Below are 22,088 nucleotides of genomic sequence, written 5' to 3' on the forward strand. Positions count from 1 at the left end.
TAACATTGTACTGAACACCTCTGTAACGTACGATAACGGTAAATGTTACAGGTCACTTAACGTTAGCTCTCTTCATAGCAGAACCTGGCTAGTTTTAGAAAGCACACACCTTTAAAAGGTAGCGTTAGACTCCAGTGAGGCATCTTCGCTGTGTTGAATTAAGAACCACACACGGCGACACGCACACGAGAGCGTATCAATCTGGGGTGGGGGGTGCTGTGTGTGTTTGTCACCGCAGTGTCTTCAGACCAACACCGCTGTTTGTGCACGATTCATTTAAAGCATTTATAGACGAATTCTGTCGGGCTTGTCGACAAGAATAACATAAATAAAGGAATCACACAGTTCCTGTCTAATGTTACAAATAGAAATGCTTTACCTTGTGTAAAGAATAACGAGCGGTTCGGGCGCTCCTCGGCTCCACCGGCTCCGTTTACTGCAGTACTTCGCGGTTCCACTGTTTGCAGCTGGTTGCCTGCAGCCGGCAGCGTGCAGCCGACACATCGTGCCCGCGGATTCCTCGTGACCGCGCAGATATGACAAAATTGTCCCCACGGACGTTGCATGCTGTTATCTTACTGTATAAATGTCAATACTTTTACACATATATAGGTATTTGATGGCGAGAAACTGTGCATTTAATTTCAATAAAGGCGAGATGGACCAGAAACGGATATTATTTTAATTGCCATTGATTATAATGTGCTGTCTTATAACAAGTGGACAATACAAAAACTAGGTAAGTAGGGAAACTGTGCGTGTGTTCTGTGTACTGGATATATGTAGTGGTCTTTGATATTTTTGGGCGAGTTTTATTTTGTGAATGTTATTATACTCACTTAAATTTGACATTGCTAAACATGCTTGTGTGACCACAGCACATGTGTGTTTCTCACTTGTAACATAGACACCAGGGATTCAGCATCATTTTCAAGGTCACATGAAGGCCCTGTTGGGGTTAACTGGATCCAACCTGGGATCCCATATATACACACCACAGTGCCTGTAGCACCAGACAGGACACAAAGAATGACAAATTAAAACAAAAAAATCTGCCATTGAAGTCAAGACACACTTCCTCCAGGGCTAGGTGCAAGGAGGGACACCAGTCTTCCTGTAGCAAAGATGGGAACTAAAAAGAAATACTGTACTAAGCACAAAACTAAACATTTAAACACACATTACTAGAAATCTTTATTAGAATGTATTCATTAAATGTATACTGCTAAAAAAACATGATGCAAATAATGAAACACATATACATCGAAAAATAAAATACAATAACTAACAGTTTAAGCTGAATCAGTGGAAAATGATGAGTGATGATGACACTGGTTTTGTCCTAGTGGGCAAATTCTCATTTGGAAACAACAATGCAACCACCAAAACTTTTGGATTATCCATTTAGCCTGATAAGTGCAACTTTAAGTCTTTCAAATCAATGCATTTTTAAAAACATTTTAAATTGTGTTTTCAAGTTGATACATTTCAAGAAAATAATACAAGCTTGTTTTAACACTGAGAATCTAAGTAATAATAAATACCCTTTCACAAATTAGTGATTCACTAGATTGTCAATTATTTAAAGAAAAATATGAGTTTATGAGATGATTTTACGTAAACCTCAGATATGGGAGAACCATTACTTCACAGGAGCAGACTGATAATGCACTCAAACATACAATCTATCACAACATACAACTTTACTTCAATTCAGTTCATTTGTCCCGATACCACAATAAACTTGCATCTATACTCATTCATCTTGTGATTTCATATATATATATATACATACATATATATATACATACATATATATATATATATATATATATATATATATATACACACATATACATATATATACATATATACATACATATACATACACATATATATACATATACACATATATATATACATACATACATATATATATATATACATACATACATACATATATATATATATACACATATATATACATACATACATATATATATATATATATATATATATATACACATATACATACACACATATATACATATATATATACACACATATATATATATACGTATATATATACACACATATATTTACACACACACATATATATATATATATATATACACATATATACACACATATATATATACACATATATACACGTATATATATATGTGTATGTATGTATATATATGTATATATACACACACACATATATATATATGTGTATGTATATATATGTGTATGTATGTATATATATGTGTATGTATGTATATATATGTGTATGTATATATATATATATATATATATATATATATATATATATATATACACACACACACACACACATTTATTTATGTATTTCATGAGTTCACAGTATGACATCAACGTCATACTGAGTGAAATGGCCTAACAGATTTGTTGGGATTGTATCAGTCAGCACTATGTCAATATTTAGCTCTTACAGCCTGAGGATTAGTACTGCGTGCAAGGATTCCCTTCCACACAATTGAGCACGGCATTAGATTAACCGTTTCACCGCTGATCTGATCATCTCTGTCGTTGAGTTGTGGGGGGTTTGGCAGCTGGCCCACATACTGGTTTTACCTCTTATTTCCCCACTCCACATTTAATCACAGTATACTGTACGTACCGGTACACAAATGAACTCAATCTCAACAGCTATGCTGCAATCCTGATTATTTTAATTCAGGGTATAGCTTTCTTAAAATAGGTCATTAACACTGCATTTTAGCAATCTGAATTTTAGGTGATGAGACCTTCTGTAACTCTGGGTCCATACAGAATAAGATTTAAATTAGCTATTTCAGTTTCTCCATTCTTTTGTCATTTTGCCACTGCTTATGTCTTACTAAAAGCAAAAACAGTATAGTTAAACAAAACCATTAAACATACTTTTTGATTATAACCTGTGGGAGTTGATCAACCTTACATTTTTACATAGCTTTTCAAGTAGTTTGTTTTCTCTCGGAGGCATTTAAAAAAAAAGAAAAAATGAAATTCAATCAACTCTAGCACAAGACTGACAAATAATGACGTGGTGAGAGGAAAATTTTAAATAAAATGAACACAATGTAATAAAAAAAAAAAATTGAATTAATGTAAAACCAAATACTGTATCTGCACAGAAATAAAAATAATTTGGCAATTTATAGCAAACACTTCAAACAATTGACATTATATGACTCCACATAACAGTTTACCATTGTGCATAAGCAGCCAGCATGAATCATCATTATTTATGGAAATTAAACTTGTATGTTGGCAAACATTGACGATTGTTTGTTGAATGCATCTCAAATGCAACGGAGTGTTTAAGAATCTGTACAAATGGTATATTAAAAACCTTCAGAACTATAAAATATATTTTGCTGAAAATGAGAGTTCATAAAAGCTAAAATGTACCTTAATTACCAAATAATTTTGCTAAATAATTTGTTTATATTCTTCATAACCAGAGGTTTCTTCATATGACAAATTTTGTACTATTGAACATAAACAGTCATGGATGGATACTGATAAGTAATAAGATTAAATTTGTATCTCATTTTAGCTTCCACACGCATATAGAGAGCCAAAGTCACACCCTTCTACTTCCGGCCAATGGGACCTATCTTTCGAAAAAATATGAACGAGAGTCAATGGAGAGATAATAATTATCCAGTTTGAATTGAGCCATGGATTACAAATATGATGTTCGTCAATTTAGATAATTGATAATAATTTTTCAACCAAAGAAAGTCTTTGTTTGTTGTTAAACTGTTGAAGTATAGGACTGTGAAAATACGTAATTACAAAGACTACACACTTCAATGTCACGTGGATGACGTCTCGCTGAAGCTACGATGTCTGTGTGTATCGTACAGAGGATGTAACGTTACTCAAATGAGCAGAGGATCTCGCTTGTTCTTTTGCTTATCTGCTGAAAACACTTCACTGGAAAAAATACAGCTGTGTTGTGGAACAGAGCAAGTTGAGCATCAACCTAGGTGAGGTAAATTGTGTGAGACGAGAGATGTAGTTCACGGAGCGGTTTTACACAAAAATAAGTGGTCCTATGACAAACCTACAGCTAACTGAGACTTTCTTCGGTTGAAAAACGAACATCATATTTGTAATCCATGGCTCAATTCAAACAGGATCAAAAAATAATTATTATCTCTCCATTGACTCTCGTTCATATTTTTTCCCCAAATTAAAGTCCCATGAGGTCCACCGGAAGGGGCGTGACTTCGGCTCTCTATATGCACACTGAATCTCAATATCTGCACAAAAGGATCTGGACTTTGGAATGCACTTACTGAAACGTACATTGTGCGAGTCATTGTGTGTCACTGTAAATCAATTTACCATTCATTGGTTTCATCAGGTACAAATGCACTGACATCAACCAAACTGTATTCTGCTCACAGCTTCACACACACAAGATAAACGGTTTGGTTTATAAAAGGACAACAAATTGAGCCACCTGGTAACCCATCTGTGAATCAGTGTATGTGGCTGTAAGATACCACAAAGCAAGAACCAGTTTCTTTAAATTGATTTCACTCCTGTTCCACAGTGACACTCAACTAGGTGTCTATAGTGCAATTGTACCGGTCTCAATACAGGTGTAGCAATGCCTTTTGGGATTCAGCTGTGCTTGTCTACGCGGAGTGGTGTCCTTCCTGCTTTTTGATCAATTAGGCATCAGGGTTCAAGCGCTGACCAATCAGGCGTCGACTGCGGGGACTGCACTCAGCTTCTTCCTCCAACTGGAAGAGAGAAAGGAAGGTCTGTGTTATCATGAGCAGGTTTTTCTGTTCTTTTCACTTACAGGAACAGAGTATGACAGACAAAGTGGGAGTAGATGAGTGTGGATAAGTGTTTGTTTGAGTTCAACCAAGTGTGTGTGCCCGTCTGAGTCAGATTTAGACAAGACACACACCAAAGTTACACCCTTCAAGCATGCCCACCTGCCCCCCCAACACACTCACACACCACACCCACACACACCTGCTCTTTGATGTAGCTATTCCCACAGGGTGTCAGTCCTCGGAGAGCCAATCCAACGATGAAGCACCAGACAGACAGTCCAACCTCAACCGCTGCCAACAAAGCACAAGTAACCCACAGCGCCAGGGTGGTGTCCTGAGAGACCGGAAGTGATGGGAACGAGGAAGTAGAAGTGTGAAATAAAGTAACACTACAAGGTTGAATATTTCTCTTGTGATGTCTTTATGGAATTCCATGCCTCAAAAGTTGCCGCTTGAATTGTCAGACAAATATCAAATTGGGGAGAAACAGAGGGGGAGAGGAGCAAAAAAATAATTACAGCTGAGGTGGAAATTTAAGAGTAAAGTCTCACTCACATAGATCCTTGTTGTATCAAACGGGCATCTGGCACTTACAGGTGAGCGAGCATTGGTAGGCACCATTGTGTCATTGCATCCCATCATCAAACCCTCACCATTGTGGGCGACAGTGACACTAATTGCCAAGAGGAGCCCAGTGCAGCATGCTGCTGAAAGCAGGGCGTTTAGGAATGATGCAATTAGAAGTCCTATTTGCTGGGGACACAGAAACAAAAACATAAAAACAGAAGGGGAGCTAACTATTTAGAAGACACAGAATGATTGACTGGAGTGATTATATCAGTAGTTGAAAACAATTTAAATTCTTACCAGTTTTAACACGTGCAGGTTCCTTGACACCACAATGGCAATAATCCCAGCAGCAATGCTCTGGAAGATTCAAATGACAAGATGATTGTTTCAGCTTTGGAGTAGGGTTTATTAAATGATGGGGGCGCAGGTAGTAATCCTGGCCCCAAGGATGGGAGGCTGCATTTTTCATTTTGGTGCCAGGCTAAGAAGACTTTACACAAAAAGAAAGATATGAGTCTTACTAATGACAGTAAGTAAGAGATCACCAATGGAAAGCAGTGCTGGTAAGATATATTTTGTAACTTGTCTTAATATTCTGTCTGTAAACTTTGTAAAACCCTGTGTAGAGTACAGTGTATGGAGTACATTTCAAAGAAATGTGACATTAACCCCATCTCATCAACAGCTGCCTGTTTCAACCAGTAACTGGTTTGAAAAAAAAAAAAACAGCTCCCTTATAATATGCAAGTTCAGTCTTGAATGATGGGAAAAATACACAACACTACACAGAGGTAGCAGTGCAAATCACTTGTAATGTTTACTGCAGGTGAATATATACAAACCTATTATTCTATATATTTTACAAACCATAAGCCTCTTGGTGCTCACTGGATATTACAAAGGATAAATGTCTTAACGTATTGACTCACCAGCAGGCCAGAGGTGACAGAGATGATGTTGGCTACAGTATATTCAGTGGTGATATGCTGGCTGGGTTTGGAAATGTGGCGGAGGACATTGCCATGGACAATAGCTCCAAGGATGAAGTTAATATGGCCGACCAGGATGAGGGTTAATCCCTTTTTCATCAGCCTTCTTGGCCCTTTGTCCTTATCTGGATGACAGAAATACAAAAAAAAAAACAGTTATTATTATTTAATACAGTTTACATTAAAATACAACCTGGAACATTGCCTGAGTCAAAGTCTGAAACTGGTTGGTAAGAGGGTTTATACATTCTGTTACATTATACCCATGTTGTACACAAAAACAATTAATTCTGTGTTATAGCCCAACTGATAGTATACTTATCTTAACAAGTAGGCTAGCAGTTCTTTTCCCCCAACACATAAAGGAACGCTTTATTTTTCAATTTATCACAAACACTCAAATTCACCAAATTTGGAGATACGTGGTTTTCATTGGACAGGAAGGGGCTCGAACAGTAACAAACAAATGTAGTGGAGTGCCTCTGGGATGTAGTAGCCATAAAATGGAAATACTGTACTTAGTTACAGTCCACCACTGACTGGATTACATTTGTAATACAATTATTAACACTAGGTCGTTTTCCCTAAAATATATATACACACGTTACGGTTTACGGCTTATGGGATTGACATGCATTTGCATAGAAAGGCTACACTCACTCTCACTCGTGTACGAGTCACAGAGATGTTAAGAAGCAGTGAGGGCATGTACGTGATAGTTTTAAAACAGTTATTCATTGTATACGCTTGATTACTCCTCAGTGCTGCTGGGGATAGATCTGGCAATGCGAGACAACATGCGCACTAACACGGTAGCCTACATATGCAAAGTTTCAAACAAATAAACAATACCATCCTACCTGCCGGCCTGTGGTCAGTTACACCCGTCGAGGGAAAACTAGCGTCAGACACACAAGCTTAATGTATACTTCCCGAAAGCGAGGCATTATTCAATGACATGTCATTGTAGCATTACTCACCAAAAGTGCACATCTCTCTGCTGTGTCAGAAGTTTCCGTTTGAATAAACGAATAGCTGTTATTTTTTGAGCAACTGTTCAACAACGGAGAAACAGAAACTCCCAACGTCCCTCTGTCCACTTCCTTATGACGTCAGGAAACTCACCTGTAAATTACCTGTGGCTTGCTGGACGTTGAGGGGCGCAACAGTCATTCCGGATTAATTAAAGCATATATAAGCATCTTTGCTCGATCATCCTCACAAACACTGGAAAATCAAAACACATAAATGCAAAAATAATAATAATAATACAAAATAAATAATCTTTTCTTTTGGACAGGCTAAAAATAACAAGGTGAAGCATTTCACACATTTATTTGAAAGAATAGTCATACTTTGCAGGTTCTGTCAGGATACATGTCTCAGAAAAGACACAAACATTTACTGACGCTCGTGTGAAATCAAAGAATATACACATTTAACCAAAAACTCACATCCTTGAGTGACAGGCTAAAGCTGCCCACCCTGTATGATTATTTAATAACCAGTTTCAATACCACCAATACTTTGGGTGGAAGAGATAGTATATACACACCACACACACACAAAGAGAAAGAGAGACAGGGAGAGAGAGTATAAAGCTGCTCTGGTGATCACATTGGTTGGTTTTTACCACTTCTCTAGACAAAAAGTGGTGCACTTACATTCTCCTGGCTGACTTTAAAACACATCTTTGGAATATACAATCTTTGCAGTTTACAAATACACATACAAACAAAGGGAAATCAAGTTAATGCATTAAGATGGACTATACATGTATGTATAGCAGAAATGCACATTTGGAGCACAATAGTAGCCTTAATATTTAAAAAATACTTCAGAAATATATTTGAGTGGAGATCATTGGATAAATATGATCTCACTGGTGAGGTGACCAATTTAACATTTTAAGTCATCAAACAGCAACAGAGGACAGCTCTGGCTGCAAACTCATACAGTAGTCTTCAATTAAACTGGTAATGTGATTATAAGACATTTCCAATATAATCTCATTAAAATTCCAGAAAAAAAGGTAAGTTATTGTATCTTATAGTATCCTAACGTTTTTTTTTTTCTATACATACAGAGAATGTTATACTATAATGAAGTTGTGTATTGGCTCAGACTTCCAACAATGCAGTGGGAAATCACAGTAAACAAAGTGAAATAAGTAAAGAAAAACGTATGCTATACAGTGTCTGTAATATAAATAAAGCATATGACGCTCTCACACAGATGTGTCAGGAAAAGGCTAGGTCCTCTCTCCACAGCATATGGCAGCTGAGTTCAGTACACAAGTCTCACATGAATGAATTTTACAGGCAGAGTAGCATGTGTGAACCCAACAAGCAGCAAATGGTTAAACAATGAATACAATTATAAAAACAGAGAAAAGAGGACTTTAAGGCATGTGCGTAGGTCCAGCGTAAGGCAAACAGCAGAGCAAAATGTAAAAAACAAACACAGAAACAGATTTAGTAACACTGAGTTCACAGTACCTCAAAGTAACCATTGAAAATTGGCATGATGCCCACCCAAAATGTGATATGCATTGGTGCACATACATTGTGTTCTGTATCAAAGGCTTTTAAAAAATATTTATCATGTGTCTTTGTCTATTATAAAGTCAACAGAGAAAGTTGCATCTCTGCCATCCAGTTTTCAAACCATTACATATATTTAACCAGATGGGTGACAGGTTGATTAAACACATCACAAAAGTCAATGAGTCGGGAATGTTCATATATCATATGTTCATATTCATATGAGGCAAAACAAAAAGTAACCCAAATGAGAGGGAACCATGCAAAATGAGGATCCCAAAAGAATGGTTTGGCGTATGCCTAGAGAAGCTAGTTTTGCTGGTGGTCAGCAGAAGTGGATCAGATGATTAACATTTAGTTTAATAATAGTGAGAGGTGAGTTAGTGTGTGGTGTGACTCCACTGAAGGTCTGAATCAGTCTAGATGTTTTAGACCGTCTCATCCTATCCCATCCTAGGCTATTCATTATGTAAACACCTCACACTAAAATATAACGGTTTGAGAAAAAGTGGGTTTAAAGGTAAGGCTGTAAGTAATCCAGCCAGTACTGTCAATTGTCTGTTGCAGCATTAATGACATTTACCTTTTAGTTAAACAGCAAACTTAATTGCCAACACATTCAAAAGAATCCCACACATGTATATGTATGTTTGGACTTTTACAATAAAAATGTCAAATCAGTCCAGGTGGCTTCTTTGGAGTCCCCTGGACTCTAAAACTGGCTGTATGTTAAAGGATTTGTGTGCTTTTAGGAAGTTTTAATCCCTGAAATAGAGAAAACCCCCACCCTTTTGGTCACATTACCACCTAAGGCTTACAAGAAAAGACATAAAAAAAATATATAGTCAATGTGTTGAGTAACCAAAAAGAAAATGTAATGATAATAATAATATGATTAGACAGCAATGTAGTTGAGGAACCCGTTGCTATTGAAGAGCTTGGCTGAATGATTCCTCAAGTAGAGAGGCTATTTTGTTTTGGTCCACCTGTAAAGAGAACACAAACAGTTTCAACAAACCTGGACATTAAAAACTTTTAATCAATAAAACCCATTCAGGGAATTAAGTAATTAAGACAAAAGCCTACATATTCTCTAGCACAGTGGTTCCCAACCTTTCTGGTCTGAGGTAGCCCCATAGCCCTGTGTGTTCAAATGTATAACACTATTCATTATATAAAACAACTTTTCATAAAATTGAACTGTCAATATTAAGGTTGGTTTGGTCAGCAATACTACTACTAGCCTACTAGGCTGCTACTTAGAGTGAAGCTGAATATTTCAACCATTTATCCACTAACGTTTCTTTTAGCTGACTATTTCAAACATGTATCCAGTACATTACTTATAACTAACTAATCATTTGAACTGTTTAGACATTTCTTTTAGCTATCTGTTCAAACTTCTGTGCTTGCTAACTAGTTTTCTCTTACCAAATTTCAACATGTAAAAAAGTAGTAGAGCAGTAGCGCTCTACAATCTTTCCACTACCCCCTGGCAACAGCAGAAGTACCCCCTGGGGTACACGTACCCCTGGTTGGGAATCACTGCTCTAGCACACATAATAGGGATAAAGTGACTATGTAACCTTAACATGGGTAGGTGAGTGGGCACAAGAGTACATATGTAGCAGTAAATGTACATAAGGCTCTTAGGGGGGGGATGTGTGTTTGTGTTGGAGGGTATGTAGGAGAGTCAGGGGTCACCTTGCCTTTTAAAATCAACAGAATTTTCCCAGTTTGGTACAGAAATAGCACGCTTACCTACAGTATCACCCACACACATTTGCCTGCAGCTTTGCGCGCACACACACACACACAAAACACCCACCTCACTGATTAAGCCCAGCTGCACCAACTCTTCAGCCAACTCTTGAACATTCTCATCTGAAACACAAACAAGCACAGTTAATAACAGTATTTCATAGACATGTAACATCACCTTCATTATCATCAACTCTACCTGTCACGTACTCTCTCATTAAGTTAAGCAACTACTATCACACACACACACACACACACACACACACACACACACACACACACACACACACACACACACACACACACACACACACACACACACACACACACACACACACACACACACACACACACACACCTTTGCATCTCTGTACCCATTTTGTTCCTGTGGACATCTAGCGAACTGAAATTATGTAATATCCAATACAGTTAAAAAGGACAGAGAGTCTAGAATGGGAGTCATCTGGCAGGAAATAGGAAAAAGCCAACATGTTTCAACCAGCATGGTCTTCATTAGGACACGATCTGTTAAAACATGTTAGCTTTTTAAATATTCCTTTTCAGCCTTGCTATTTAAGGCTTAATGATTTAATGGACAGTCCTAAGCCGCTTCTCTCTTTTCCTTTTTTGTTACACCAGCAGTAGTGTCAATAATCATGTTAATGTTACAATGCAGCTGCAAAACCTTTTGTTGTGTAAAATAACTCATGCTCTGACTATACTATTCCTCTGACTGTTTACATTAGATTAAAGTGTAAGGACTCACTACCTTTAGTGAAAGTTTAAGACAGGTGGAGAGAAAGTTAGTACCTTAAAAAACTGAACTACAAGTAAACTACAAAGGGAGTCAACAGACGTCTAGAAAAATATATGCAAAGTTGCACAACACATGAAAACATATGCTGGATTTTACTTGACTAAAACATTGGGAAAATACATTTAGAACAAATCAGCTCTGAATTTGTGATATAAAATCTATAACTTTTGATGCCTACTTTCTCCTGAAAACTTTAAGATACACCTTCATCATAATAATAATACTGTTTTCAAAAAATAGATACTATCTTTTGCAACTAAGTGTTTTTTTTACTTTTATTTTAGTTACCCTCAAACTGTGACATTCCTTTCTTGCACCCTGTCAGCAGAGTTGTCATGGTCTACCAATTTTTAATAACCTAGTTGTCAATTTACAACTACAGCAGGAATGTGACTGGGACAAGACAAACAATTGGAGGAGAAAACTTTGACATTAAGAAAAGAAAAACACCAGCAGCCCACAGCTATATGATGAAGGGATTGATATTGGAGCTGCGTAAGAGTCTTCCTTGCTTGTTTGCATTTGTAGTCTGACATACACTAATCTAATACAATTAGTTACTATTAAGTTTTGAGGAAAAAAACAAGCTTTGTGAATAGGGTTCAACTGAAGTAGGGTGTAGGAGAGCCATGCAAAAGGCCAAGGTTGTGAAATGTAAAAGGCCCAGTGAGCTAGTGACCCTGCACAGTGTTACTTGTTACCACACCATTACTTTGGACTTTGGCATGTTGATAAGTAAAGCTTTAAAGAATACCCCCTGATAATAGCTAGCGATAAGGACTGTTTACGAAGAGGGCAGGGTGTGTCTATGATGTGAAGTTACAGTATGTGTGCCAGTGGTATTAAGGTGTGAGAGTGCAAGAGAAGACATGATGTGAGAAACAGAGGGAGAAAGAAAGAGCAGAAGAGATAAAGTCAAGTGAATGTGTGTGAGTGAGAGACAGGGAGATGAAAGCCTGGGAAGAGATGGTCAGATTTTGACACAGGAGGTGACAGCTGTCAGCTGCAGCCTTCCACAGGGCAGGCATTCCCCACCAGCCTGCAACATTATACATGCCTACCATACCTGTGTGTGCATGTGCACATTGGGTCATACATTATTCTAACCATTGCAACAGTTGTGTTGTGCGTTCTTGTCTCATTTGCCTTCCTTTGGGTTCTAGTCCGCCGCACAAAATTTAGATGAAAATCCTCAATTTTAAATAAATTAATTCAATAAGTAAAACATTTAGAATTTGTCAAGGAGAGTCATCGTTGGTATCAAGACAATGTTTTAAACAGATCGCATGCCTATTAGGGTTTGAAAAGCGACTATGGCCATCCAATTCCGGAATGTATCCATCCAGATAAATATGTCGAAAATAGGGAGGTGCAAGGTTTTCATGACACATAAGCGACGGTTAGTCTCCCTGCCTAAAATAGTCTTGCATACTGTATTTTGTGACGCCATTTGAGTTTAAAGCTCTCTCTGGAATCTCACTCTCACTTTCCTACATGCCTCAGTGTACACATATGTACTGTATATTAAAACTCTATGTGTGGTAAAGTCTAATAGTACAGTGGACCTAGCTATGCAGTAAATCATACAGACATAACTTAATCATTTATCATCACCTCAAATCAAATTGAATTCTAACATTAACCCAAGCTGTACAACTAAACTGTCCAGATGGACAAAATTACCACACTTCATAAAAACTTCCTCCTATCTTCCCCTAATCTCACCTATGCAGGACACACCTTCCAACAATATCAAATGATCATCTAATTGCAGGAGCAACTTTAATATTGACTGGTTGGAAACGTCAAAGATTGTTCCTTGTTAATTAAAAATATTCTCCCCAATTTTGTTTTAGCACCCTATAGCACGCCCAAATCAAATCTTTCAAGTCACTTTTGACATAATGAAACTTGACTGTGAATGTGGGCACACGATAACCAAATTACTGACTGTACCTTCGAGCTTACAGAGTGATTAAGTGTCAGTGTGTGATGAAGAGGTGGTTTTAGGGCTGTGCAATTAATCTAATTTTGATCGCGATTTCGGATTCTAAAGATCACAAAAACAATGTAAACGAGAAAAACGATTATTTTTCACAATACATTTTGCAAGTAAACTCTTATTTTGTCCTGTGTTCTGAAGGAGAATTTAAAAAGTTCAATGGTAAAAGTATCACTGTTGATTTGTTTAACTGTTCACGGTTACCTAGTTCATTAAATGCAACATCTTTCCAAAAGTCAATGAGTAATTGTGTTAAATAATCATGATTTCAATATTGATCAAAATAATTGGGATTATGATTTTTTCCATAATCGAGTAGCCCCAGGTGGTCTTACGAGGTAACATGTCACAGCTTAGATGTCTATTCAGTTTGTCCTCCAGTTTCAGCAGTAATGTTAGCTAAAAGGAGAGAAAGACAACAACAGACACAATTATTATTATTCTTATAATATCATGTTGCATTTTGAATTAGTTGAACAATAAATGATCAACCTATACATATTATTAATGAGACTTACATGATACTTGGTTCCCTCCTCGACAGATTCAACGTTACACTGCATATGAATGACCTGCAGAAGAAGTATGGGAATCTAAGTATGAATGGTTGTCAACTAGTGTTGAGATTTCAGAACAGTATTTTACTCCAGCAAATACACAGTATGCATCTTGATTCAGTGAGTGATCGTGAAAATTAAGAAATGTTAGCATCAGGATGATTACTTGTTAAATGTCACCATTGTTATTGTATCTCCCTAATGTAATATGCAGTATAATCTGTTGTACACACCCGCCGTGTCTCGAGCTCTGCAGGTTCGGGGGTGGGGGATTTGACCAAGGGAACGACAACGGGAGATGTAACAGTCTCCTGTTGAGGCTCTTGAGGACAGGGCAGCCTGAACGCCGTCATTGGATAAATACCATTCCTGATCCAGGGAAGGAAAAAGAGACAAAGGCAAGGAGAGGTGGAGAAAATATTATAGAAAGAGGAAAAAAAATAGAAAGAGGGGAGAAAAAAAGATTGAGAAAAAGTTTGAGGGAAAGTAGGGAAAGTCAGAATCAAAAGAAGAGATGAAAGAGATAAGGTGGAAAATGAGAAAAATGTTGTACTATAATATAAGAAAACCAAACGTGTAACCACATATTTCTTTGTTTCTCTTTCCATATTGTTGAAACTAAACAACCCAAATTACAATGTGTCCCACAAAAGTAACACACTAGTCAATAGCCATTCAAAAATAAGGGAATTCCTTAACATGTATCAAAACCTTGGTCAGGACCCAGAATTAATGTTTTAGGAGGGTATTATATCATATTAAGATTTGATCACATTTTATAAAGTGATGAAAGCTGCACCACAATAAAAAAGTCAGAAGGTCCCATACTGCCCCCATGTGGCCGGATTGTGTTTATCTTAGGGCCTTAAGGAAATTGAGAGTACAACTGATCATGCTTTAGTATTGCATTGCAGACCTTCCTCCACAGCACTGTAAAGGAGGGTCTGGCAAGTCCACACAGCATTCCCGGGATGGGAGAAAAATGTGCTCTGGTTTATTGACATTTCTTTAAACCAATCACAATCATCTTGGGCGTGGCGCAAAGCGCCGGACAGAGCAACGGCACTTCTGCAAAATAGCCTTGGGAAAGGAACTTGTTTTGGTGGAACATGTGTACGTTCAAAGGTTGTTTTAGTTGTGCAACAGAAAACTCAGATTGGACAGATAGTCAAGCTAGCTGTCTGGATTTACCCTACAGAGATCTGAGGAGCAGTTAACCATAGTCCTCACAAATCCACCGGAGTTTAAAATGCCAACACAAAGAAAGCCCTATGTAACGGCCTAAATGAGGGAAATCCGGCAGAATTTCTGGCAGCACCAGAGCAATCCCGGAAGTGGAACGTCGTAGATATAGACTAATCATGCTTAGACTTTTGCTGGTCGCTGCTTTGCTTCTTACCTCACATCCTCGAGGAATTTATCAAGCTCCAAGGCAGGAAACTGTGAAAGCCTACAGAAGACAGAAGAAAATCAGATACTAAAGTTTGAGGTCTTTACACCGCACACATTTAAAATAAGATAATATAATATTACCAACAAACTCAAAAATTAATTGAGGATTTACATATATATGAATAATAAAAACACAGTATGTAGGATGCATACCAACCAATAATATTAGTAATAATTATACTTTTTCTATGTTGTTTCTTTTTTCACCTGTCTGCCATTATATTGATAAACATATCTTCTTGTACTGAACATATTCAGAACAAAAGAATAACATCAATGCTGTTGCTATTAAAACTAAATACCTCTATTTGAATGACTACTGTTACTATTTGTGCTGTGTCTAGCAGAGGCTGACCAACACTAGATTGCTGAATCCTCCTAAAGTGTGGATACCAGCTTCTGGTCCTTACTTAAGCTGAATGCCGTCTTTTATTTCAGCGATGACCAGGTTGGGGTCCAGGTTCTTAGTAATCTCCTCCAGGGCATTCTCAGGAATCATGTCTGGACAATTAAAAACCATTAAGAACTGATTAGGTGATACTGGTTGTTAAAGACATCCCTTTAAATGGATTCAGGCTGAACCTGAATCCAGCACCTCTTCCTGGTAAGGAAGCTCACAAGTTTTAACTCTAGCTTAAGTCACTTATTATATACACCTCATAAAAGCAAATAAAAATGACTAAATCTGTTATTCTGTGTCTTTTGTATGTGTATGTTAGAGACTTACGGTGGTGGCTGACAATACAATGTGCAGCCAGAAGTTTTAGCAGCGGCACTTCAAACAGAGCTTGGTTAAACAGTAGCTCTCGGGCTGTAGGCCTTGTGCTGGGATCACACTCGAGGCATTTCTGGATTAACTCCTATAAAAACAAACATCTGGGTTACATACTTCTGGAAAAACATCTTGTGACCAATGGGACTTTCAAATAAACACAACAAGACACATGGTTAGTTATCTGTTGATCAACTAATCATTTGTTTTAGAAAAAGGTGTAAGAGTAGAGTTTAAAAACAAAATAGTATCTTCCACACTGCAGCTGAGGTGACCCATTAACACACACACGCACGCACGCACGCACGCACGCACGCACGCACGCACGCACGCACGCACGCACGGCTCTCTCTTTATCTCACCCTTTGCAGTGGGTCCTCCAGTAACTGTATGGCATTGTTGATGGCCTCCTGAGAAATGAAAGAGGACTCTCCATTCCCCTGGATTTCCAAGAGCGCCATCTACAACACATCAACACACACGTTAACATATTGCCTTAAAGGTCCTATTTTATGCTCATTTTCAGGTCCATCCTATTTCTATTCTGTTCATACTTTTGAGTTTCTAATAGAACATATTTACACGCCTTAATGTTTAGTAAACCAATTAATCAGTATTGATCACTGTCAGTCTGAATATATCTGTATCCACCCTTTGTCTGAAACGCTCCGTTTTAGCGCCTGTCTCTTTAAGCCCCCCTCCCGAAAAAGCCCAGGCTGCTTGGACTGGTCAGCGTTTCTGGGTCTTCCACATCTGCGCTCTCGGAGTCTCTGCATCGTCATTGCAGCCGGGGAATGACTGCAACGGCACTGTAGCAGCACGTTCTACCTACATATAGTATAGTTGTGACATCACAACCATACGGAAGTCCTGACGGCTCGTTTAAAGGCAGAGTTTCTCAATACTGGCTGTGTGCATTTCTCTGTGGATTGAGCGTTTTGATACATTTACAATATTGACATAGCGTCTCGACCTGCTTTATAATCAAAAAATGAAACCGTTAAAAGGGTTCAGGCCATTCTATCAGCTATCATCATGGGTCCCGTCTCACCTCTAAGGCACACATGCCGAACGAGTAGATGTCAACAGCCGTGGTGACCTCGTCAACAACTATGATGAGAGAAGGAATAAAAAAGAAAAGAATATGTACAGATATTATATATCGTAGACCTAAATGTGCCCTTCACCCGTCAAGTTGCATCAAATGCTTGGTCAGATTTTTAGTCTTGTTTACTTCTACTTTGATAAGATATTTTATGATTTAAATACATTTTAGATTATTTAATTTAGATATTTAGGCTTTTGCATAGTTGATTATGGTAAGATACTATTCAACACTGTTATACTCCGCTAGATTATGTGAATGGCTTCAAAACATATTTAACAATAAGATATTCATTAAACTAAGGAATTGTACCTACATACCCTACTTCTATTGTGTTACGTCAATATATGATTTAATTTTGTGAGAAACCACACACTTTTTCCTTTAAAAATAAGTTAATATCTTATGACATCTTTCCGATATATCTGTATCATCCAGTTTACTCTGGAGGTTAGGAAACCGCCAATATCAGTAAGAATAAAAAAAGACTATTAAGGGTAATTTTGGTCATGTCTACCTCCATATTCTGGGGCATAGAAGTGCAAGTTCTTCTGTTCCTCGTGACATGTCTTCACGTGGTTGTTAATGGTGTCTGGGGCAACTGCAGATGAGACAGGAGGAGAGAATATGGAGGATATATAGAAGTAGGAAGGAGAACAGTGAGGGAAAGTGAATAAACAAGAATGAACAAGAGGTAGGGACAAAAAATCTATATTATCTTTACATTGTGTAAACTATAGTTAAGGGGTTTGAAAGGGGGATCTTTAGCAGAACAAAGTGCAGAAAAACGTTTGTGGCTAGACTTTAGTCATTGCAGTATGTGTGTACAGACAACAGTTGTTTTCTAAACCACAGTACACACTACTTTGTCCACATCCTATACATTGTGCAGGGGTTATTTCGGTACACGAGAAAAGAGATATTGCCACCATTTTTGTCACATGAGAATTCTTGATTGTGTAGGCCTGGATGAGACTGTTACTTTTGTACAACACTGGTACTGCGTAATCATGGAAATTCATAGACATTTACGGTCTTTAAATCCATAATTTAGTATCATTTGACTCCACCAATAGTGCTTCAGCTACACTACCTAACCCTGTAGGATGAAACCTGCGTAACTCTATACCTGATCCGATCTTGATGAGCCCGTTGTGTTGGATGAAGATGGTGTCACAGGTCAGGTTGCCATGGATGATGGGAGGGTCACATGAGTGGAGATAACTGCAGTACAGAGAGAAACGTGCACAAATACAAACTATTAGAAAGGGATTGGGTTGTTTTACATGTGAGTGCATTTTCCTGTGAGTGACCATAATGAATTTAACATGATGTCTGAAAACGAGAAACCAACCTGAGAGCAGACAGGATCTGTGTGCACCATCTCTTCCAAGCCTGTAGGACCATACACCTTATCAGAGTGCTTACTAGCTGGTTTCCAATATGGAGTAAGTATGACTTACATAATGTGATTTAACTTTGCTCAAAACTGGTACACAGTGTATTTGCAAATTCTTTCTTTTCTTTTGCCAATGGCCAGATGCCAATTAATGTGTTAACAAAATCATTGGTCCTCGCTTTGGAAAGCCCATCTTATCCATGCTGTGATAAAGAGGCTTTCACTTTTCACAAGATATGTAGATCATGAACAGCAAGACTTTCATATACCATTATTCTATTTTGATAAATTTACATACAGTCATTTATTACCTTTTCATTCATGGTTTTGTGATTCTTCTTTGTCTTCTTTAGAAACTGCTTCAAGCTTCCTGATGACATATATTCAGTAATGAAAATCACCTGAAGGAGAGGAAGAAATTAGGGGAAACCATGCTTGTGTACCAAATAATGTTTTTCCAAGTCTTAGACTCACCCTGGCCCGGTTCTCCTTTGTGTCGGCCCAGTACTTGTGAAACTTGACGATATTTGCATGTTCCAAATGGATCAGATTATCAAATACTGCCTTCACTTTCTCCTAAATGCAGGAAAAACAAAGTATAACAAATTATACATAACATGTTAATGTTATAATACATATTTATATAACCACATTTACCTTAAGCACTGACTGTTCTGTGTCTGACTGATGAGTAATATGTTTCAAGGAACTATTGACGTGAACTAAGTATAAAGAATCATTATTTTCTCTCATGTTCTCTTGTAGTTTTGACCTTCTGGTCTTTTTCTTAGACACGAAGGGGAACGGCAATCTATAATACACAATGCCAGAAATTATGTGACACTATTAAACTGTACACAGATTATCATGTTAACAAACCTGGACAGTTTATAACCGCTTTATAACAACAGGACTTTTTATATATATTTTACACAAAAGGTAGACGTGTTTTTCTTTGACTTAACTTAAAAAGTTATATTAGTTAATTTAAAAGTTAATTTACAACAATATATCACTGACTGACAAAATTCATAATCCTTAAAATATGTCAATATTATTTTTAATTAAAGTTACATGATCTATCTGTAAGACAGGAAACCTTGAATTTCACTGGCATTGTTGAATGGTTTTTCAACATTACAGACCAAGAGCTGCATCATAGTCACCCCTATAACTTTGTGTGTATTAAAGTAAAAGAACATTACCCAATCAATCTTTATAGTTTTCTTTTATCCCATATGCATAAACTACTGGAGGCACAAAAACATCTGTGAGTATCTTTATCTGTTTTATTCCAATATTGTAACACTGGGTCTCACCTCCAGCAGTTTGAAGTTCTTCCTCTCGGAGATCATGACTTCATTCCAAACTACCTCCACCCCTTCCTCTGTGTCCATGGCCAAGTATGCAGCATCTATCCCTGGGACATTACGCTGATTCACCTACAGTAGAAGTGAACAGATAACGGCTTATGAGATATTATATTTTAATAGTGAAATTAAATACAAGACACAAAAACACTTAATTTGAAAAAAATAAATACTGCCATCAGAAAAACATAGTTTTGAAAAAAAACTGAACATTATCATCCACTAAAGAGGTGCAATCCCCCTTTTGCCCATATTAAAATCTATTGATAGGCTAAGACACTGGCTAGTTTGAGTCCAGTGTTGCCTCGATGATACTTACGACTTGTGTACTTACGACTTGTGTACTTATGACGTGTCTCTGACCAATAACATGAAAAAGGGGGATATTGACAATAACAAATATATTTTGACTCAGTATCTTGATACTGATAAATAATCTATTAACCCGATCCCTTTAGCACATGACTAATTACACTTTCATAAAACATTTATTCCAAACTAGAAGGAAGTAATATGGTGTGTGAGATAAAACATTAGCAATTTGAAAATAATGGCCCAACATGTTGTTTATTTTATGCAGATAAATATATTAGTATTAGTTCAGAATAGGGCTGGGAGATATGACGATATATCGTCAAAACCTTATAAAAATTATCGAACGTCGAAGAAAACTGTAGCCGTACTGCATTACGACAATATTTACGTCATTTAGACAACGCTCTACGCTCTGATCCTTGCACGCTAGGTTAATTTAGCACTAAAGTTCTTAATAAAAATGAGAAAATACTCAGTACCTTACTTAATTAAGTATTTCCTGTGTATATTCACACAGGAGTATACACAATAGGCTTTACCATCTGCTTATTTCATATAGTCTATTTATTTATTCAGTTACCAGAAAACATGTTATATTGTGATATATATCGTTATTGAGATATGAAATTACCTATATCAAAAGAGAAGATTTTGGATTTTCGCCCGGGCCTAGTTCAGAATATTAATTTTGCTTCATTCAAATGTAATGCAGTCTTTAACTGTAGAAAAAGGATCTATGATCTACATCAAAATATTGCTGCAACCATTAATCCAGTCAACTGAGCTTCATGACTCTGGTATAATTACTTAAGGGTCAAAAGTCACTTTTAATTTTTATTTATGCAGAGAAATGTGATGAGTCTTATAATAACTTTTAATTTAAGTTCAACTTTGTCCATCATTTACACTTGACAACGTCAAAGCACAGCTTCCTGGCCATCCTTACCTCTTCTCTGCGTTTTTGCCAGCGGCCACAGGGACTCTCTTCCAGAATCTCTGACTCATCTTCACTCTCATCCTCATCCTCCGTTGCTGTGGTGGCAGAAGGCTGTATGGAGGCCACAGGCGAAGACACAGATCCTCCACTTTCTACCTGTTGAATATTACTGGACATGTTTCCTGCTATGACCTCTGGTTTGTTTCCCTCTGTACACGGAGGTCCTATCTCCTGTGCCTCCGACATCATGACACAAATTGTATGTTGCTGGCTTTCCTAATAGGAAGCCGCTTTCCTGCTTTCCACTTTCTCTGTTTGAGCTGGTCACACATCCATTTTCATCTCTGGCCTGCCTTTCAACAAGATAGAGCTCAAGCGGGGGACTGTAAACAAATAACACATGTTTAGGTTCATAACCTTTGGCAATAAAGTATCATCTTTTCAAACGTTAAGTCGTATTTTGCCACTTAGCTTAACGTTAATTAACTGAGCGACGAACTTATGTCGCATGCTTTGCTGTTTGGACTCAGAGGCAGAGAAACATAATGTTACAAGACACTAAAACATAATTCACTCAATCTAACTAACGTTAGCTACTGTAGCTAATTTAACTGTTGAAGGCTTTTGCTAAATGTTCAACGTTAGCTTAGCTAGAGAAGTTCAGCCTCCCAGT

At 37.4% G+C, this 22,088-nt stretch overlaps 2 protein-coding genes and 1 pseudogene across 4 annotated transcripts in view; all 3 read right to left on the reverse strand.

Moving 5' to 3' along the window:
- Positions 1–490, reverse strand: part of LOC114552789 (frizzled-3) — a 36,318-nt gene extending 35,828 nt beyond the window's left edge. For 2 of the 3 annotated variants that reach the window (XM_028573862.1, XM_028573844.1), the window contains exon 1: positions 380–490. The gene's annotated coding sequence lies outside the window, so the exon portion shown is untranslated. Of the gene's footprint in view, positions 1–109; positions 195–379 lie in introns of those variants that run through there. The other variant, XM_028573854.1, reaches the window with a different exon arrangement.
- Positions 491–4,201: 3,711 nt separating this feature from the next.
- On the reverse strand, positions 4,202–7,538 carry krtcap3 (keratinocyte associated protein 3). The gene is made up of 6 exons (XM_028583044.1): positions 7,366–7,538; positions 6,326–6,510; positions 5,694–5,753; positions 5,382–5,579; positions 5,026–5,160; positions 4,202–4,784 (listed from the first exon to the last, which is right to left on the reverse strand). The coding sequence occupies exons 1-6, from the start codon at positions 7,376–7,378 to the stop codon at positions 4,713–4,715; spliced, it is 663 nt and encodes a 220-aa protein (XP_028438845.1). The 5' UTR covers positions 7,379–7,538; the 3' UTR covers positions 4,202–4,712.
- Positions 7,539–7,703: 165 nt separating this feature from the next.
- Positions 7,704–21,791, reverse strand: LOC114569230 (nuclear receptor-binding protein-like; annotated as a pseudogene).
- Positions 21,792–22,088: the final 297 nt, after the last annotated feature.

This window comes from Perca flavescens, chromosome 1 (assembly GCF_004354835.1).
Source record: "Perca flavescens isolate YP-PL-M2 chromosome 1, PFLA_1.0, whole genome shotgun sequence".
NCBI classification, from domain to species: domain Eukaryota; kingdom Metazoa; phylum Chordata; class Actinopteri; order Perciformes; family Percidae; genus Perca; species Perca flavescens.